This window comes from Amphiprion ocellaris, chromosome 13 (assembly GCF_022539595.1).
Source record: "Amphiprion ocellaris isolate individual 3 ecotype Okinawa chromosome 13, ASM2253959v1, whole genome shotgun sequence".
Classification (NCBI taxonomy): Eukaryota; Metazoa; Chordata; class Actinopteri; family Pomacentridae; genus Amphiprion; species Amphiprion ocellaris.
Window position 1 is genome coordinate 8,799,169 of NC_072778.1, and position 20,782 is coordinate 8,819,950.

A 20,782-nucleotide genomic window follows, 5' to 3' on the forward strand; every position below is an offset into this window, starting at 1 on the left:
ATTAAAAGAAGTGAGCAGGAAGTCCTGATCTTTTGTTCTCCGGGTGAAAATAAAATCCATCGCAGAGCTCAAATGAGCTGATTTTCCCCACAATTTTGATCCATATCTCATTCATCATTTTATGTCAGACAACTTGGGAGGCCTTTCCACGCTGATCCCCATAGTATAATCTTGACTGACATGGCATTCCATTTGCATACACAAATTAATCGGCACCATATGCATAGAGATTAATGATTTATGTCACAGAGCGTGGTTCTGGTGTTACAATCAAGAGCACAAGGGTCCTTTTGTGTTGTTTAGAAAAATGTTCTCTGGCTGGCTTGGAGCCACAGCTGTGATGGACAATCGCGTACCATTCCAGAAATATGTCAGGCTGGATTGAAACAATCTACCGTGGTATAATAATACCTGGCATGAAAACCACATTTCTGCTACTATACTGCAGCTCAGAAGAGTTACTATGTGTTGTCACATTATGCCTCAAATGAGAAAAAAAAGTACTCTGACAGACCTGGAGAAACACAAGATCTGTTTTTTGCTGCTAAGTAACGAGTTTGTTTTCATTTCAGAAGTTATGGGTGGCTACTTAACCGAACCCAGAGAAGCTTCAAGAACACAACTTTAGATGACAGTCGCAAGATAAATTGCTTGGAGGAGGAAGAAGCACATGTCATAGGAGCTGTCAAGAATAATGTAAATCATGAAGGATGAACATTAAACACAGACAGGCAAGACTAATGGTATTTGCAAAGCACTGCTATATTTCTAATCTAATATTTAGAAATAGTCTTGAATTGATTTCAAATACAGCAGATTTATGCATAAATCTTATGTTTCTACAGAATGGCAACTTAATATGTGTTTGAGGATAAAGAAATAGGAGGAGAAAATACACAATTGTAGTGACTGCCATTTGGAAAATAGTGCTTATATTGTAGATAGGATCTCCAGGGATAACCTGTTGGCCCCTTTTTCAGAATTAGAGTGATACTGACATAAGTTTACTGACATTTATGTCCTGATTTATTGTAGTGTTTTGTTTGTTTATCTGTTTTGGTCCTGTTGGATTAATGCAAACCTGTCAAAAAGTTTTTTCACATTTTCTCTTTCATTATTATGTACATATACATTCATTTTATCCAGGACAGTATGAGAAATACACTTTGATGAATTATAGAAATTTTCAGGGCATCTTCATAGTTGCTGAGTCCACACAACACAACAAAAGTGATCCAATCATCATAATTCAACAACACAAACCCATGCATATTGTCCAGCTGCCAAACAACTGTGCAGTATTAATACTTCAAAAATGTAGCTGTTACAATAGGTGTGCATGGAGTTACAGACTCACAGAACTCATAAAATTGATCACTGCACGGTGCTGCATGGGTTCCAACACAATAACACATTGATGAGGTTTGGCAGTGGAGTAGATCTGACCCTTGGATCGTTAAATAATCAGATTGCCATAATGGAAATTGAGTCTTCCCTGTCAGCAAATGTTTAGTAAGTGCAACACTGACCAAAATTATGATGGGGGGCCCTGAGCCAGAAATCTGTTGGGAAGGAGAACTCCCTCCCAATAGTTCTGGACCTCTTGGCGTTAGGAGGGAAATCCTCAAGGACGAGAAGTTCTTTCCAAAAGGAGACGTCCAACATTTTTAAAAGGTTACACGGAATGAAAAAGATTGAGATTTATAGCAAACAGTGTTTTGCTTGCAACATAATAGGTCCTGTATTAATATGATCAGATGACATCTTGCTTTGTGAACATCACTTGATTTGTCTTTCCTTAGTGGTTTTGACCATTGTTGTACGTTATATATTATTTCGGCCGTGCAATAAAACTCCTAAGTTCAAGTAAGGTATCTTATTTTCTTCCCACCTTGTTCTGCAAACATTGTTCACTGTCCTCTTCAGAGTAACAGGCAGCGATAACAAATAGAGTCAGACAGCATCACCAAAGTAACATCTGAATTTAAATAGAAGTCAGTTCAGGTACCTGCGTAAAGTGAACAGTAGCTGCAGACAAATGTCTGGATTAAACTATCAGACAAGTGTATCTGGGTTTTTATGCAATTAATAGGAACAGCATGAGATGTTTCAGTGACCAGACAGTGGTGCACTTTTATTTATGCATTTTAATCCATAGGTAGATCTTTAGGTGAAAAAAACTTGACTGAAGTAAGAGTCTAAGCTGTTTCTTTTGTATTTCAGAATATTTTCTTACTGTCTTGTGTCATGAACAGGGAGAAAGGGGGGGAAATGCACCTTTCGTCTGATTTTAGGGGGAAAAAAGCCAAGCAGTATTGATTAAACTGTATGATCAGGAGGCAAAATATGTTATATATTAGACATCTGAACATAACAGAACATACTAAAGAACTGCTTAAAACCTCAATAGCTGATTACATGTCAATACAGTAATAAGAATTGACTTTTTGAAGTAAAAACTTTTCCAACACGTCAGGGAAAAGTTGATCCAACACTCAAAAAGTGGTGATTTGATAACTATATATTGTACAGTTGACTGTGTTGGCACTCCCTAAATTTAATGGAATAAAAATAAAACCTAACCAGAAACAGGTTTCGTGAGAATAAAAAATTTAAGAGTGTCACAGCTGGAAAAATCTAAACTGCCAGATCACCATCACACCAAAAACACTTCCAGGGTATTTACTTCATGAATGTGAACCCCTTTAGTGTTATTCCGGAGTAGCTGTGAGTCATAAACTGTGAATGACAAGAACAGAACAGGCAGTGAAAAACAACCATATACCTGTCTTTACTGTAATGGTGGGGGGATTTAGAGATGGAAGTCAAATATGCTGGAAGATGAAGGCTCCAACCTCCTTGTGACCCCGAGCCGGATAAGCAGATTAGAAAACGGTCGGACGGATGGATGGTTCCATTAGAAGACAGCAGGGTAATGTTTTAACCTGGAAATGATTTGAATCACAGGATGAAATATGCTTCCCGGACTGGAATCAAAACAAGTGTTGTTTTGAACAGAGCCAAGAAATTTTTCCACTGCACTTGCAGAGAGCTCTCGGGGCAAAGAGCTGCCTGTAGCCCTGAGGGGCACCACCAGGGGGCTCTGGTTTCAAAGCCAAGTGCAGCCGGGGGCAATTAATCACCATGACGCTGTGCTTTCCACGTCTCAGTCACAAGCATAAGACCTTAAAATCAGCAAAACTTCAGGATCTCCTTGATATGAAAGTGCAGCCACATATTGAAGGTCACGGCATCTTGAGAGCATTTGTATCAGCATGAAAATCTCTGTTTTTAATTATAAGAAATCGGGCCGCAGAACAATGAAGGTGAAAGATGTGGATTTATCTTTAAAAAAAAATAGAGAAAAGGTGATTTTTTTTTCTTTTTGAATTCCTCTGTTAGCATATTTTCCACCTTCCATGGAAACCACAGATAATTCAGCGCAGGGCCACACAATGAATGTTCCTGCTGCTACACGAGGTTTTACCATATAAATGAAGTAATCTCAAAGGCCTTTTCCTTCAAGGTGCAATAATGAGCTGTGATTTGGATTTAGGAAACATGTCCACTCCCTTGTGTTTCCCTTCGTTTCGCTTGGAGCAAAACTGGTGTTTCCCGGCGCCTGTGACAGATGCGATGTGTAACACAGACTGATTGGGAGAAGGCATTTGTTTGTTTGACAGTATGTGTCCTGAAAAGGAAAGCAAGTCTAATGGGATTTAGCCGGGAGCCCATGACTGTGAATTCTCTATTGTATACATTTCCATCTCCAGTCTGCTCGGTGGACACAGAGCTTTCCTGGCTGGCATGTCTCTGCATGTTAGCCGTGACCCAAAAGGTCCACCTTGTGTCTAATTTCCTCTGTTTATTATATTTCTTTATATCAAAGCTTTCGCGTTTCACAAGACCACCGTGGAAGCGGCAATCAAAAGTGGACAACGAGACAAAATACCCAGCTTTTACAGACAAAACCTCATGGGGTGAATGAGTCTGTGTGTGTGTGTGTGTGTGTGTGTGTGTGCGTGCGTGTGTGTGTGTGTGTGTGTGTGTGTGTGTGTGTGTGTGTGTGTGTGTGTGTGTGTGTGTGTGTGTGTGTGTGTGTGTGTAAAAGAGAGAGGGATTCCACAATGTGAAGTGCTGACATCTGCTGCAGGCCCTTGCAGGGCTGGAATGTGATACTCTCCTTTACACAAAGGGCCTCGGCCCTTGCAGCAGACACATGAAGACCTCTATATGCCCCTCTCCACGGGGGCAACACGAGTATGAAATGACTGTATCAATGCCCCATGCTTTCTTTCCTCAGTCATTAACTTTGATTAAAACCACAAAACCTCCCTTCATACCTTGATGCTGCAGAGATGGCTGCTCTGCACGCTCTTTGAGGTGGTAGTTTCTGAGCTATGTGAGACTGGGGGTAAATTGCTGCTGCATTGCATCATGTGTCTGGCTCAATGGGTTCAATATGTCTCCAGCTCCCCTTTGATTGTTGTGTCTGTGCTGCAGCAGGCTCGCCATAAAGCAGGGGGATACGCTGGTGGGTTTTGCCAACAATAGGATGGGAGGAACCACATGAAACGCAATTGATGAGGTACAACATTGTGCCGGGGAGAAAGGAAATTGGGAACAGGAGGGAATATTGTTCCAAGCGGTGTCTCTGCTTTGATATGACAAATTGAGAAGCCCTTAAACATTTCCTTCCACAGAAACATTTAGGCAGAGCACAAAACAGTGTGTTAGAAAAGTTTTGTTTGGGTACACACTTGTCTTTTATGTCTTTGTGTGGAAAATGAATCAAGGTTTTAAACAATAAATGGTTAAAACTAGCTTTCTTGGGGATTTTTCCCTTATGGAAAGTTTCACTTTGAATCCTGAAGCTGCTGATGTGAACATGTGCTGTGGACTACATTGTTTTTCCATGTATATGTTATGAATTTGATGGACCTTGATGCACTGGACTAAAAATGTAACTTGGCCACAAATGCCACAATGCTGTATCCCAACAGATTGAGTGGGAAAAGGATATTTAGAAACACAGACACCACTGGAGCAACTGCAGTACACACAGAAGCATGTGAAATTTGCCATATGTAAGTTTCTTTCCTCGAATAAATTGTGTGTTTATTCAAATTTCTTTCTCTTGCGCTATATTATTTGTACAACTTTACTGGTTTTAACAGCTGGTGGACTGAATAGTAGACACATAACCCCATTACTCCTGCAAAAATACAATAAAATAAATAAATCAGTCAGTTGCTATTACTGTAGAAAAGTGTATTTTTCAGTTGTGGAGGAAAGAGTCTGTAACCTTGTATCCAGACCACCTCCTTCATCACTTTTCCTGAAAACTACTTGAAACATGTGAAACTGTTTGCAACAAGTGGAACAAAAACTGAAGCTGAAAGTGTGAGAAACACCTCATTGGAGCAGTCAGCAGCGGAATAGTTAACATCCTGGGGAGTTTCCTCGGCTGGGAAGTTTGACTTTATGTATAGCACCTGTTGTGCCGTCAGTTGCCAGTCTCCAAAAACCCAACCCCGGCCGCGCAGCGATATTTTATCTCAGTCTCCAAGTTATGACTCTAGACTGCGCCAGACAACAGAACTCGTCTCGGTGTTGCGAATGGTTTCTGGGTACAGACTGTATCGGGTTGCTGGACTCCCTCGCTGTCTCTGTGTGTGAGCTTTTGCTGTAATGCGTAAAGATCTGCAGGGATTTATCAGACGGAGTGAAGAACGCAACGTGGACGCACTGCTGTGACCAACATGCATCTGTGCATTTCTACTGATCTCGCACCGTAGATGAACTGCGTGCATGAGGACGATTGTGCAGCTGATTCCAGGATTATGAATACTTAAACCAAAGTTTGCTCAAATCAGTGCCCAACTTCCCTCAGAACCAACAGGTGCGCACTTGCATTGCGCAGCAGCGGCAGGTTTGGAGACTCTGGAGAGGATTTTTATTCCGATTCATCGAGTTGAAATTGCACTTTCTTCAGAGGGACTGATGGTTAAGATTATGTGGATTTTACTCTGCGTCCAAATGTGTCCAAAGCAGCACTGGTGTCCTGTGACCGACGCATGTGTGTGGTGATCCAAACCATCCCGTCTCCAGCGCTTTGTGATCGCCAACCACCACTCATCCAAATGATCCTTCCATTATTATTCCTTCTTGCATCGCTTCTCCAACAGTATGGCTCGGAAGCTGAATCAAGTCATGCCAGCAAATTTCACCTTCCAAGTGTAAAGGAGCAAAACGGTGAGTTTTACGTGCGTTTTTTTGTTTTTACGCAGCTGTTAAAGTTCACGTAAGCTTGGACGTTTCTGCTCACACATCACAACATGCTCATTGTTTCTGAGCTTAAAGCCATTCTGAACATCTTAGTAGAGTTGCAATGAATGAGGGCATTTCATGCCGTTCAAACAGCATTATCCAGGATAGGAAGTGCAAAATTACCTTTTTACCTTTAAAGTGTACCCGTGTCTGTTTAAAAGGGGAAACCCTCCTGAAATTCCACGTCCCCCGGGAGAACTTTTCCTTGTGATCATAAAAAGGGCTCCATTCATTCGGCAGCAGTCGCTCCGGGCGATGTAATTTGCTTACCCTCTGAACTGACTGCACTGAAATGCACTAATGCAGAAATTCAGTGTTTTGTGTGTTTAATGTTACGTCCAGGCTGATGTTGATGATATATCCACCTTCAGTTACACGGGTAAATAATTACATTCAAAAAAAGATTGTGCAGGATTCTTGTTTTTTTTTTTTTTCTCTCATCCTGCTGGAATTTTGTTTATTTGCTTTATGTTCACATGTCTGACACTTGCTTAGAGACATAATTCTCCTCAAAATGAGCTTTTTGATGTCTCCGTATTAGTGCAGAAAACAGCTAAGGAACAACAACAGCAAGCCAGGAGAAATGTAGGCCACAAGGACAGATTTTAAAAAGCCCATCCTTAGTTGGCATTTGACCAACTCTGTGCATATGGGCCTCTGAGACAGGAACCGTAAAAAGTGAGCTTTGAATATTAATATGCTTACTGAAGGCATAAAATAATTCATTCACTCCACATTGAAGTGGAAACTACTTTTTAAAATTAATGGTTGGTAGTCAGTTACCAACACATCATAGATTGGCTATAAGCCATAACACTTGCTTTGTCTTTTTTTTTTTGCTTTTTAATTCAACTCAAATGGACTATTCAACTACTTATTAAGTTCATAATAATACGTCTTTGTTAAACTGATTTTGGGCCAGATGTCCTGCAGCCTTTATCACTGGATGGGTTGAACAGCAAGTGCTGTGCAGGAGGAGAGATTTCCACAACAGGCATCCAAAAAAGTGTCCTCATTCGTACCTTTTATAGCTTATCTCCAAAGCTTTAGTAAATGATGCTTATCATTGATGATTCAGAAACCAAGTGCAAGAAGCTGTAAAATGTTCCAAAGCAACACGGTTTTTATACAACAGCATATGAAGGCAAACAGGCCTCTCAGTTCAAAGTACCAGCATGCCTGCATCCTGCAGATGTTGCACTGGCCAAACTTCATTCATTACTCAGTCTTCTGTTGCCAGTAGGTTTGACTGGCCTTGTGTGAGGACATGCAGTGCTGACTTCACTACAGTAACAGTCAGGTCTGGGAAATCAGAGCCTCCCGCCGGGATCTCTAGGTTTAATCAGGACGACTGAGAAAGGAAAACAACAGGGAGGAGGGAGGGCAGGGAGTGGGGCGAAGGAGGAGGGAAAGCGTGGGGGGCGTCGGGGGGGAAAAGATGTTAAACTGTCAAAGAACTCTTCAAAAAGGCGGTCACACATTGGCTGAGGGTGAAGCTGGCCAGACCGGCTGTAACCTTTGACTGGAGTGTCTGAGTGCTCACCGCTCTGCCGCGCTTGATTGCTGACGCTCCGTGAGACAATTTGATATCGATCTGACAGAGGGGAGAGAGCCAGACCTGTCTGGCATGTTTAGTAGTAGTTGCCTGGAGAGTTACGGTCCCCAGTCGTATTAAACTTGGCAAGCGGCTGCTGATGACTCCATAAGATATCAGAGGGGATCATCTCCTGTTGCTCTGCAGAGTAGCCATCTGTCACAATTAATGATTTGGACGAAACCTCCGAAAAGAAATGGGCATGAACTCTGAAACCTAAATAGTGTGTGTTGTGGTCATAAATAATGTGAACATTTCCTTCCTTCTACCACTGAGAGTTATGTTACACTGTTGCACATGCCATTTTCATGTGTTCGCCACATGGCTATAAGGTTTCACGGTTATTAGGAAAAGTCATTGCCAAAAATGAGATCTCCAGTCGTGCTACAAAAGTGCTGTGTACATTTTTAGACTTGAATTAGTATTGAAGTAAAATGTGTACCTAACCACCTTGACCACCACTACAACCTCTGCTTCAATTTCCCCTGTTTTTGTGGAGAAAGCATTGTCTACCTGTTGCTTCCTAAATTCTAAAGCTTGTGTTTAAAATGTCGAGCCCATTTTCCCAAATTGTCCCATTTCAGACCAGCATTGCCTATAAATTATTCTATATACACCTCGTCTGGATTAGATTGAAGGAACTCACACTTGCTGATCTAAATGCATTCACTTTTAAGATATTCAACCAAAAACACAATCATTCTAACCTGAAGACAACATCATGTGTGAAGCCTGATGTGAAGTCCTCAGCTTTGTAAGTCTATCTGTTTTGGACTGAAGCCATTAATGTCAGTGAATGTAATCCAAGCAACTTTGTTTTTCATCCTTAGGCTTTTTGAAAAGTGCACATATCTATAGAATATATCTTATAAGAGACTGAAATGAAATTTGTTACACAACTGTGGGATTCACAGTCACTGGCACCTTGTGGTGTTTTCAGTGGAAGCTCAATGTTGCTCTGCCATCCAAGTGAATAGACTTTTATATAAAGTTAAACTACACTGTGTCTTCTGGCTGATTACCTAATGGTCTATATAAGCTTGTTTCATTACGCTCTGATGGCCTTTCTTAATGTTACAGTGTTTACAGTGACATTAGGCTGTGATTTGCTGGCAGAGACGCTGGTCTTCAACATTGCACAACCAGCTGAAAACACAGCTCAGCTTCCCAATCACACAGGTCATCTCAGGAAACGCCTCCTCATCATGTCCCCGAGTTAAGTGGTTTGTCTTCACTTTCCCGTAGAAGGCCCTGTTTTGATCCCCACCTAGCCCACCCATAAGCGCAGGCCCACATCTCATCAGGAAAAATCCAGCTGCAGATATTTGTAGGAGATGCGGATTACCTGTGATCTTCTCCACATATCCTCCCCCTCTGAGCACCACTGGAGGAAGGTATGCACCACACTGGACCTGCCAATGATCACAGAGGCTGCTGTTCCGCTAAAGATTATGAGATTAGAGGGAGGACCGGGGTTATAAGGGTCACAGGCCTATGGAGAACATGTGTGGTGTACCGCGTATACATACACGGAGGACAGAGGTGCATTGTGCATTCATTAGATTATGATGTAGACAAACAAGACATTTGCAGTGGGGATTCAAAACAGGAAAGAGACTGGGTGGCCCTGTTAGGAATCACGGCTGTTTCAGGTGCATACTTGGAAAACTTGAATGTCCTCTCAGATGCATTTTGTGATACAGCACAGATCATATAGACACATTTAAATCACATAAAATATAAACAATAATCCAAATCATCTGTTGCTGCTGACATAACTATCTCTGCAGTCCAGGCAGACATTTGAAGTGTTTATTCATGATTGTATGTGAACATACAGATCGTTAAAAACATCAATAAATATTCATCATTCATAGCTGTTAATAGAACACTTATACTGCAGCAAAGGGGGGTTTTTTTGGTTGCAGTTATTAAGTTAAAAAGCTCTTTGATGCAAAATTCAGAAGTTTAGCAGCTGCAATAGAAAATCTATGGTTATTTGATAAGATTCATGCATACAGCATATACATAAAAACTCGTAAACTTCAACTTCTAAAAAGCATTATTTAAGAAATATCAAATCACATGTACTTGATTCTGTAACTGCAGGCAGGAGATAAATATTTTACATTAGAAATCAGATAATAAAGGTAAATTGAGTCACTTTTTCCATTTTGTGTTGGTTTTAGGTGCATTTATGAACTAGATGCAGGCTGAATTTGTAACTGAAGTGACAGAACTTTCTGAATTTTCTTCTGTATCATAGAATTTAGAAACATCTTCCACACTAAACGAAGTCGAAAGCATTAAAATGGTGATGTAATATTAAATCATCATGCTATTTCTCTTGTTTGGCACTTTTGCTGAAGTTGTCAAACAAATTTAGCTACTATTATGCTAGCTTAAACCATACTGTACAGTTTTGAAGCATCAAAATGTTGTTCCTTCTGAGCCGACTGTTACCAAATCTGTCCTGACAAGACCAAACACAGTGGTTTCTGTTGGTTCAAGCCTCTTCTATTGGCAGCTGCAAATGTGGCCAGCTGGCAATCACGTTTCCGCAATGTTATTTTAAGTGGTTTCCATAGTGCTTAACTCTGTGTTTTAATTTGAAATTACGATATAGCTCTTAAACCGGTGAAACAAAACTAGCGTGGCTTGGAATCTCCATTCATTCTTTAATACAGGTCAGATGTTTCCTGAGCCTGTTTCCCTGGGAAAGCTTGTTTCCACTTAGAGGAATCTGTACTTTGATGGATATGCTTGAGTGAATGAATGCAGCACTATGCAGTTAATCATTGTAGTGGGCAGTGCAATAGCAATCGGTATGCTCGGCTGAATTAAAACCATCAAAGAAAACGGATGGCTCGAATGTTCAATGAACTCTGTGAGGAGCAAAAAGGGCAACAATTACACTGAGTAGATCACCATTGTCACATGAAAACCACAAATGTAAGGAGAAGTTTGTCAGGAGTCATATTTTCTCAGTAAAGGTGATCTATGTTCAAAATTTACACAAGAAATTTTGACTTCTTCTCCCTGTTGCACTTGAATGTCACTAAAAATATCAGTTCCTTGGTAAACATTCACTGAAAGTAAGAAAAAGAACATCTCTAAATCTGCACTCGTGATTTTTCCACTATAGAAGCAGCAAAAAATAGTGAATACAGGCGGGTCTATGTCTCCGAGCAGGAGGAGATTTTCCCCTCAACATCTCACTCCCAAGTGGGGGACCCTGGATAAAAGTGTCTATGTTTTCCCTGTCAGCACTATTTGGAGTGCTGTATTTGGCAAGCAAAGCATGCCACCGCCTGCCTGCTGTTTGTCATTTCAGGCAGCCAACACACGGTCTCTCCCACCACCTCATGAAGCTGAGGGAGTTTTCAAGGGATCTGGATCACAGGTCTAAGCTCTGTGGAGGAAAAAACAAGTCTCCACAGACAACCGCTCTGTCTCTACCTGGCTAAATCAATATTTGTCAAGTTTTCTGTTGTTGTTGTTGTTTTTTTGCTTGCAGACAATGCTTTGGCCAAGAGTGGTCTAGTGCAGACCAAAAGAAGTAGGAATAACTTGCTCTCCAAAAAGTGGACGACCATGATGCATTAAGCCTGCAGTCATATATGTTTTTGGTGACTTGAAAGTATGCAATTAACAAAACAGCGGCCTTTCAATACCATGCCTTATAAACTGGCAAATGTTTTCGCAAACAGATTTGCACATCGCTAAAACATTTATAGTGTGTTTTGGGAAACCTGATGATTGTAAATACAATATTCAGATTCCGTTGAACTCAGCTTTGGTCTTCACCAACCTCCAAGGGAAATAACTGGCTCTAAAGCTCCTCTATGTTCACCCTACTAGTTGCTTTATTTGTGTAATTGCTGGGACTGGACAGTAAGTTCACTGAGGCTGGTCAGACCGAAGAGACTGACACAAGTTGTGAGCCACAAAACCGAAATAATGCGTTTAAAGACACAGATATAATCATTTTCTGTTCACTCATCTCTACAATTGGCGGCTTTTAGGTTATGCATGGTGATGTGGCTCATTGTTGCAATAAAAAAATGTTTAGGTCTGCTCCGAAGTGGTGCTTAAACCGAAATAAACCATTTGAGTACAAAACATTCCTTCCCCCGTACATCTGAAAAGTGTAAAAAGTCTGGCAGCTGTTGATGTACATCAGCTATAATAAGATTCCAGCGGTGACAAATTGTTGTGGTGGAACAAAGTGTCGAATTGTCTGAGAAACTTACCCACTCCTCATACATGTAACAGTGTTATGGTTAGCGCATCATATTTTATAACCCATCCATATGACCCATCAGTTCTGAATTGGATGTGCACTTCATCCAACTTCATTGGATATTCTTTCTTAGTGCAGTATCCCAGAATATAAATAAAGGTTCAGTGAATAGGTTGATTAATCCAGTGTGGATTTGCATCATTGAGAGGTTAAACTCATGCAACCCTGTTTGATGAGTCTGCTTGTGCTGCCAGAACTAGAATTATAAACAATAATCTCTTCCATTTTTACTTTCAAATCACGGCTACGCAGTGAGGTATAACTCATTTAGAATAAAGGTTGAAATCTGTAGTTGTTCTTTGAGGATTTTATGGTGAAACAATAAAACAGTAATTGATCAAAATTTTAACAAGTGTGATGGATCAAAAAAACATGGCCAAAAACAAGTACTTTGCTCGAGTTATGGTGAGAAAATAAACTAATACACCAACTATCACATGTGGTACATTGTCCCTCATCCCATTAACACTTTCAGTTCTGTTTTAGGCCCCAGTGGCCTCCACTGAAACAGCAACATGAAGTAAACACACTAATTTATCTAGCAGACCCATCCTGTCTCACAAAAGTTATATTCCTGTACAACTAAACTGCATTCTCAATTAAGTTTTGAAAGAAATGTCTTTTCTTATTGTGGGAGGAATGGGAAAGACTATGATTTAGTAGGAAACACTTCCCTTTGAAAGAGCCACAAAATTAATGTTAGGAAGTAGTGGGTTCTCTACAACCGGACTGGGTTTTTGTGTGGGATCGTTATTCTTAGCTTTGGATTTCACATGCTGTTTGGTTCAGTTTCAGCACCAAAACTACGCAGTTAGGCTTAGGAAAATACCATGGCATGGGTTTAATTACAACCCTTTTATAATATGCTTGAACCTTCTCTCCCATTTTCTGGAGTACCAGTGTGACAAATTTCCTCCAGGACTGAAAAATAAAGCCAATGCACAAATGCCAAAAGCTGCAGTTCCTCGAATGACCACTTGAGACTCAAAAAGCAAGTCAACCCCCATAGAGCCTATGTTAAAATGGCCATCTTTACAGCACAAATAAATGCTTCTACTGCCTGGTGCATGTGATTGTTTTGGTTTGTATAGATAATTCATGACAGTTGTACTGCAGGTGAATTTGTATACAACTCACCTCTTTAAATTTTATTAGGAGTTCATGGCCCACCTCAGCTCCACTGCTGCTCCACCTCGATGCTCATTTTTGAATTAGTGAGAAGTTAGGAGGAGTCAGGCACTGTCAAGATAAATTGACTGCCACACTGACCTTCGAATCCTTTGCGTGACGTCATTGAGAGTTAATCCATCTTTATATTCAGTCATTGGTCCCGTTCCCATCTGATATATGATTGGTTGGCTGGAAAGGAGTGACAGTAAAGCAAAAAAATAACAAGAAGAAATGTATTGATTGGATACATATTTGTGATACATCACAAACAAGGTATTTTAGGGGACAGTGTTTCCATCAAAATGTAATCAAGAATGCAGTTTAGCTTTTTAGTAGACAGGATTGAGTATACACACACAGTAGCCAACAATTTCACATATTGCTGAATTAGCAGCTCATTAGCTTCAGATGGGTAGTATGATGTCTTTGTGTTTAGCGGTAAAATGACTCAATAATAACTATATTAACGAAGTATAAATCAACAATCTCAGATCAACTGTCATAAGAATATCCCAGATAATGGTATGATAACGATACTTGGACTGTAAATAAAATAAATATTAGCTTGTGCTGTGTCCAACAACACCCTCTTTCTCCGTATGTAATAGACACTCAATAGTTGAATTAATAGTGAGCGATGATTTAGATTTCAAACATTTACCTCATTGCTATCATCATTTTCATCATTTTGCACCATCACAGACAGCTGCAGGGACGCACAAAGAGGTTTTTCTATAAAATGTGAACTATTGCATCGTGTGATTGTTTGGAGAAAGTTCTGAATTTGTCATGGGCGTTATTTTTTTTTTTTTGCTCCATTCTGAAATGTTTGAGGGCACTTGGCAGCAAACGCTGGCACAGATCTTACAAAATGGTACATGCAGGTTCACAGGTGTGTCTGAAACCGCCTGAATGGAGATCAGGGAGTTGGTGAGGAAACACATTTATGCTCAACAAACACTGCCTGGATAAATATTGTCTTTAAGTAGTATCTCCGTTTTGCACTGTATTTGTCCTCCAGTTTCTTATCGGTTCAGTGTCTGAAGTGGTCTCATTGTCCCGCCTCCGTCTGCTGACCTCCAGTAACCCAGTTTCTGTAATATTTCCAGTTTGCAGATAAGGATTGTGAGTGTGCCACACCATCAGCTTGGCGATATCACGTCAAATGTTCAGACTTTGTCACTGTTTCATTGCAAACATTTGTTCTGAAAGTCGCTGTTTTATTGACAGTGTTAAAAATGTTATATTACACTTCTCCCTCATGAGCAAAATAAATACAGACAACCTTTTTTTTTTTTTTTTTTTTTTTTTTAACCCCCTTATCAGCAGAATGAAATTACTCAAATCGAAAAGCAATTTAGCTTCCTTAGCGGAAGGACTTGGTGAATGTTATCAGCTGCTTTGGCACAATGATTCAAGTAGCTACAGCATGACACGCTGGCACAGAGCAAAGCAGCTACGCATAAAGCAGGCTGAATAAAACAAAGCGAAAGGAAAATTAGCAATTATGAGTCAAGTGCATGCCTCTGAGACTCCCAGAGCAGCAAAACACAGTATGTAAATTTCTACTTCTAAACACGGTACTGTAAATAGTCCAGTGCTAACAGTGATGGGCTGAGGAAAGTGTCGGGCAAGTGCATGAAGGGTGGAGTATATCTGCCTAAAGTGAAAATTACTTGTCAGAACAAATACTTGTCATTCACTGTGAGTTAGCATCGTTTGCTCACCTCTTTTTGTTTTTGCTTACAGAGTTCATTATTTCCGGACTTACTGCTGGCTCCGACGTATTACTCTTGTGGGTCAAAAGTACGTCCACAAAGTTAGTTGTCCTCACGTCTTTTGCAGCTCTGAGGAACTTAAGGACTTTGGGGTCAGGAAACCTAATCCCAAACATAAGAGGTGTGCCATTTCCATTTAAAAACAGAACGTTTAGACAGTAGGATCACCCACCCACCCAATCCCTCAAATGCATATTCTGCATTAGAAATTTCCATGGTTATGTGTACTTAAATGACTTCATTAATCTTCATTAGGCGGTGCAGTGCATCAGAATTTGAGTGTTAATTTCGGTGCGTTTTGCACTGAGAGCAGAACACGTCAAGGCAAGCAAATGTGCTTATCTCCAAAGCAATGTAATAAAAAAAACTATGAAAAAAATTATTTAAAAAAACAGAGGAGGAAGGATTGTTTGATGAACTGTAAATGCTGCCAGGGATCATTATCATTCTTGTTGTAACAAAACAGATTCCCTCTAAAACAGGAGCCTCCATTGATAAAATATTTGAATCACCTTGAGGCTGTGAGGATTTGAGACTTTGCCAGTGCGACAGTGTTTTTACACAGACCTCACATGTCCTATATGAGTGTTGGTTTTCTCCTGGTAACTGGAATTTCAGCTGGGCTAAAAATCTTGGCAGTGGGATGAGTTGACCTTGGTTACTGTCTCTGGAGGGCAGGTCTGCATAACTTGGCGGATGTCATCACCTCCTATCAGAGAGGTATTTCAAAGTGTCCTGTGATGACTCTACTTTTCAATTTGCCAGGCTTCTCTGGCATCACCTTGTAGTTGATTGACAGGAAGCTTGACCCGGAGCAAGTGCTGAAGAATCCCGCAGCTGTGTCTTCCATAGCAGAATAAGACGTCCCTGCTGACATATAGCAATGAAATATAGTTGTCTGTCTAACACACTGGGTGAAAGACAAAAATTAGAAACCACATTTATGATGTATCAATAGAAAGTCTTTCAAAAAGTATCAGTTAATTTGATAGAAGGTGCGATAAGCAGAAAGAAACTAAATTAAATCGGTATTTGGTGCTCTCATCTTGTGCATTTAAAACAGCAACAGTTCTTGCACATTTTTTTTTTTTTTTTTGTGGTACTTAGCAGGTAAATTGTTCCAGGGATCTTTTAGAGCTCTCCACAGTTCTTCTGTTGCTTTAGGCTGTCCTTGTTGCTTCTGTTTCTTATGTAATCTCAGACTGACTTACTGATGTTGAGATAAGAAATCTGAAGGGGCCGTTCCATTAGTTGCAGGACTTCTTGTTCTTCTTCTCCCTGAAGATAGATTCTTAGATTCTTATGCAAGCGCACGTGCCAAACAACATCCCCTCATAAAACCCGTCATGTTTTAGTTGCATTGTTTTTCCACATGAATTCCATGCAGCGAATGCAGAACCCACACTGCCTGATAGCAGAAGCCGCAGGGCCTCAGAGGTCGTAGTACGCAGACCCATCACTGTGGCACAAACAAACTCAGCTGGTTTCACTTTCCCATGTCTCCTTCCTCCTCATTATAATGTGAAAGGTTCATCATGTGTGAAACTGAGCCACTGGGTTCATCTGATGCAGCAGAGGCATTTCATGGTTATCAAGCACCATCATTAAGCATGCTAATTTTAGAAAGCAGCAGTGAGAGTTAGCGATGTGTGAACAGCCTCATACAGTTTAGTATACACATTGGACAGCTCCGTGTAATTTCAGCAGCTAATAGGAGAATGAAGATATGTCGATTGATACTGACTGGAAAACACTGTACACATAAAAGGAGAGTAGTATAATTAGAGTATATATTCAGCTCCTTTGAATGGGCCTAGATGGGTCTATTTAACTGTTATTATCACTGAGGTCTGTGTTCAATCAGATCTTAATACAGTAGAGATTTAAAGTGTAGTGAATGCTTTGTCAGGTCAAACATCAACATATTTCTCCCTGCTTTTACTACCGTTCATTGTTTATACTCGAACAGGTAAATTTCTAAAATTGCATTTTCAGTTGATGCAGTCCACAGCAATCAGCCACGGCATTAAAAAAAACACCTGCCCAATATCATGTAGCTCCCTCTTGAGTCCCCGCAACAGATCTGAGCTGTCAGTGCATGAACACAGGATCTTTGGGTTGTTCTGTGATGTCTGACACCGAGATCCTTTGGGTCCTGTGGGCTGGGTTTGAGGCCTTGGTGGACTGGGCTTGTGCTTGGTGTGCAGCAATGGTTTGGTGGGTGGTTCATGTCAAAGTAACATCCACATGAATACCAGGAGCTGAGATTTCCCAGCAGATCATTGCATTGCATTGCAGCAAAATGATCAATGTCTTTCGGTTCACCTGTCGCTGGTTTCGATGTTGTAGCAGATCGGTGTATTTATTTGAAGAGTTTAAAGCAGATCAAGCCATTCTTGAATGAATGCACCAGTTTTAATGATTTTCTTAGACTTCACAGTAAAAACATGATTCTGAAAAGGTAGACAAAAATATAGGCATCACCAGTTTGATTGATATTGTCATGAGTGCTTCACTAAAACTTTTGATTTAGGCCAGTAAATCCAAACACACACAACAGTTTATTTGCAGATAAACCACACATACTGTAAGTCTTCATTATCTACTAAATGCTGTAATGTATGTGAATGTTTTCAAACCTTCCTCACCAGCTCATTCCATTGACCAAAGCTTGAGTGTAATTTCTGCACTTTCATTTTGTTTGTCTGTCTGTCTGTGTATTGGCAATACTAGTTTGTCTTTTTACTTCATGCTTTATCAACCTGTGCTAATGAGAGAAAAGATTAATCTAGCGAGTCCTGGACACCTCCAATATCTCATCTCAGATACAGTTTTGTTGTTGTGTTTTTTTACTTGGCTTTTAAAACGTTTCTTGTAGACGCAATGCTGAAGTAAACGTCTTGTTAAATGGTAATTTCATGCAGTGTAACCTCATGTACTGCAGGTCAGAGATACTACTGGGATCCTGGGCTGGCTTGGTTTGATAAAGCTCATTTATGCATAGCTGAACTGATATACATCTTAACAGAATCCTCTTTATTCTTCATGTGTTTTCTGGTGCGGCACATCCCGAAGGCACAACATCACTCAAACATTCATCTCTCCGATGTTTACGGGGAGATATTTTTCTTGCTTTCAGTTCCTATTACCTAAAATACTTACAATACTAACTCATAAGTCATGCATGCCAATGGAAATCAAACCGCCACTGCATCTTCTTTATGTGCCATTGGAGGAGAGTGAGAAAAGAACCAGAAGCTATTAAATGGAGATGTGAAATATCCCAGCTCTAATGCATTTAGGGGGTGAAATAAAAAACACACCTGTCCCAGTAATCATCGGCACAGCGCCTTCCCATGCTGCCTGGATTATGTCACCTAGCACATGGTGAGATGTGATATACGACGCTGTGCCAGTGGCATACAGAGCCGGTAACCCAATCACATATACTATTTTGAGAATGTATGGCTTTTCCCAATGCACAAATAGGTTTTCGGTACATGTTGGATATACTCTGCCACAGCGTGCTTACACTTGGATCCCCATGAGAAGGTATCCATTTCTACGGCTCCACTGGAATGAAAATGCACATTAGGTCTTATGACTGACTGGAATGATTTTGCCAACTGTGTGTGTGTGTGTGTGTGTGTGTGTGTGTGTGTGTGTGTGTGTGTGTGTGTGTGTGTGTGTGTGTGTGTGTGTGTGTGTGTGTAGCTGTTTCAGGACTTGCAGCAATCTCCATTTAATAAAACAAGAATGGCCCAGCTCCTCAGGATTACAGGATTGTTCTACGGCGCTGGAAAGTGTTTTGTCTTTGTGCTTCGTCAGTTGTCAACTTCCACTACTGATGATCTGAAATGTTACTCTAGTGTAGCACTCACAAAAAAAAAGAAAAAAAGACAGCTGATACCAAGGGTGATAGACGGCATGCTTTCATACTCCCATAGGGTGTCACAGCTTGTTGTATATATAACAGAAAATGGGTGTGTTTATTGAGTCTGCCAGCTGAAAATTGTTAGAGCATTATGCATAATCCATTAAGATACATCAGTACCGGGATACATAGCATCCCGATGCTTGGCTTGGGCTTTTTTTATTCCATTTACAGTTGTACAACGACGCAACTTGTGATGAATGTGACACAATGTGCAATCTGTCACTTTGTTGCGGCATGAAGAGCTGTTGTCCTTGTATAATGCGAAAAATAGCTTGGCAACAATGACCGACTTACTGGAAGAGTGCACTTTATTCATTCAACAGCCGCCCTTCCAGTACGTCAGTTATCGATGCCCAGTTATTCCTCACATTTGCTTCTTTTGTTGCTTGGAATCTAGTGGACTGCTGACGTAGCGACGGTCTTCCTCACGTCCTCGTGTCCTGCGCCGGTGCGTACTACGAGTAGCTGCTATCTGCACACGTTGCCACGCTAACTGCCTGTGAACGGACGGCACTTGATGATTAAAAGGGAATCTGATTCTGGTTGTGGTTAGGCAGTCGGTGCAGAGGAGCAGAAAGAAAAGGGCTCAATGCCCAGATGTTGCGTGGCTCAACAGCACTTGAGGCATACAACATATGACAAATTCAGTCAAGTGGCGAAAATGCAGGGAAGTTTCAAACTGATCTGGAATTACACACAGGGACTAGATGGTAATCAGAAGATCTTACAACTGGAAGTAAGCTGATATATGCCAACTGGTCTTGTCGGAAGTTGTGGGCATGTGGTGATGTACTGCCTGGTATTATGCTCTTTAACTACACTGCTCAAGCCTGGAGGGTGTGGCGTTTGTCATTTTGACTTCTTGTAGCAGGAAAAGCACACGTTTAACTAATAACCTTAATTATAGCTGTACTTCATTTAGGTGTGTCATTAAACTGTGCCAACGTGAACACAAGCCTGGGACAACTAAATGCAGAGCAGCCTACATTAGTGTTTTAGAGACATCCGTGACTGACAAGTTAAAATGTCCCCCGCAAGAAAGAACTGTGAAGTATTGTTGGTGACACAGCGTTGTGTAATAGATGGAGACAAGAGAGAGTCAGTATAAACCCTCAACAAGTCCTCAATATCCTAAATTATGTGCATTAAGAGCCTTCGAGTTTAAGATAGTTAAAGATAGTTAAAGATAGTGTTCTGAGTCTGGATGTAGTGCAGAGCGAGTTTGTTTTTCCATACAGGTGATAATTAACACGACTCCAGTCAGTTCAAGGTGTTAGGAAAGAAAAAACCCACTATTGATTCATGTTTTATTGCAATTGAGCTTTGGCACATTTGTTGTACATTAATGTGATCGGTGTTAAATTTCAGTTATGAAACACAAAAATATGGTAGTTTTTTAGTATGTTACTATGTCTAATAAACTAGCAGTCAAAAGTTTGGACACACCTTCTCATTCGATGGTTTTTATTTATTTTCCATATCGTACATTAATACTGAAGACATCAAAACTATAAAAGATTATGTACGGAATTATGTTGTTGTTCATCTTTGGTGTTAATCTACAATGTAGAACATAATACAAATAAATTAAAGGCATTGAATGACAAGATGTGTCCAAACTTTTGACTGGTAATGTATGTAATGAACATTTACCCCAAGTCCATGTTAAG

The 20,782-nt window shown here is 40.5% G+C and overlaps 1 protein-coding gene across 1 annotated transcript in view; it reads left to right on the forward strand.

Moving 5' to 3' along the window:
- The first annotated feature begins 5,505 nt into the window (after positions 1 to 5,505).
- Positions 5,506 to 20,782, forward strand: part of pdgfc (platelet derived growth factor c) — a 48,197-nt gene continuing 32,920 nt past the window's right edge. Inside the window, exon 1 of the mRNA XM_023279879.3 lies at positions 5,506 to 6,255. Coding sequence (XP_023135647.1) covers positions 6,078 to 6,255 — 178 coding nt within the window. The 5' untranslated portion in view covers positions 5,506 to 6,077. The remainder of the gene's footprint in view (positions 6,256 to 20,782) is intronic.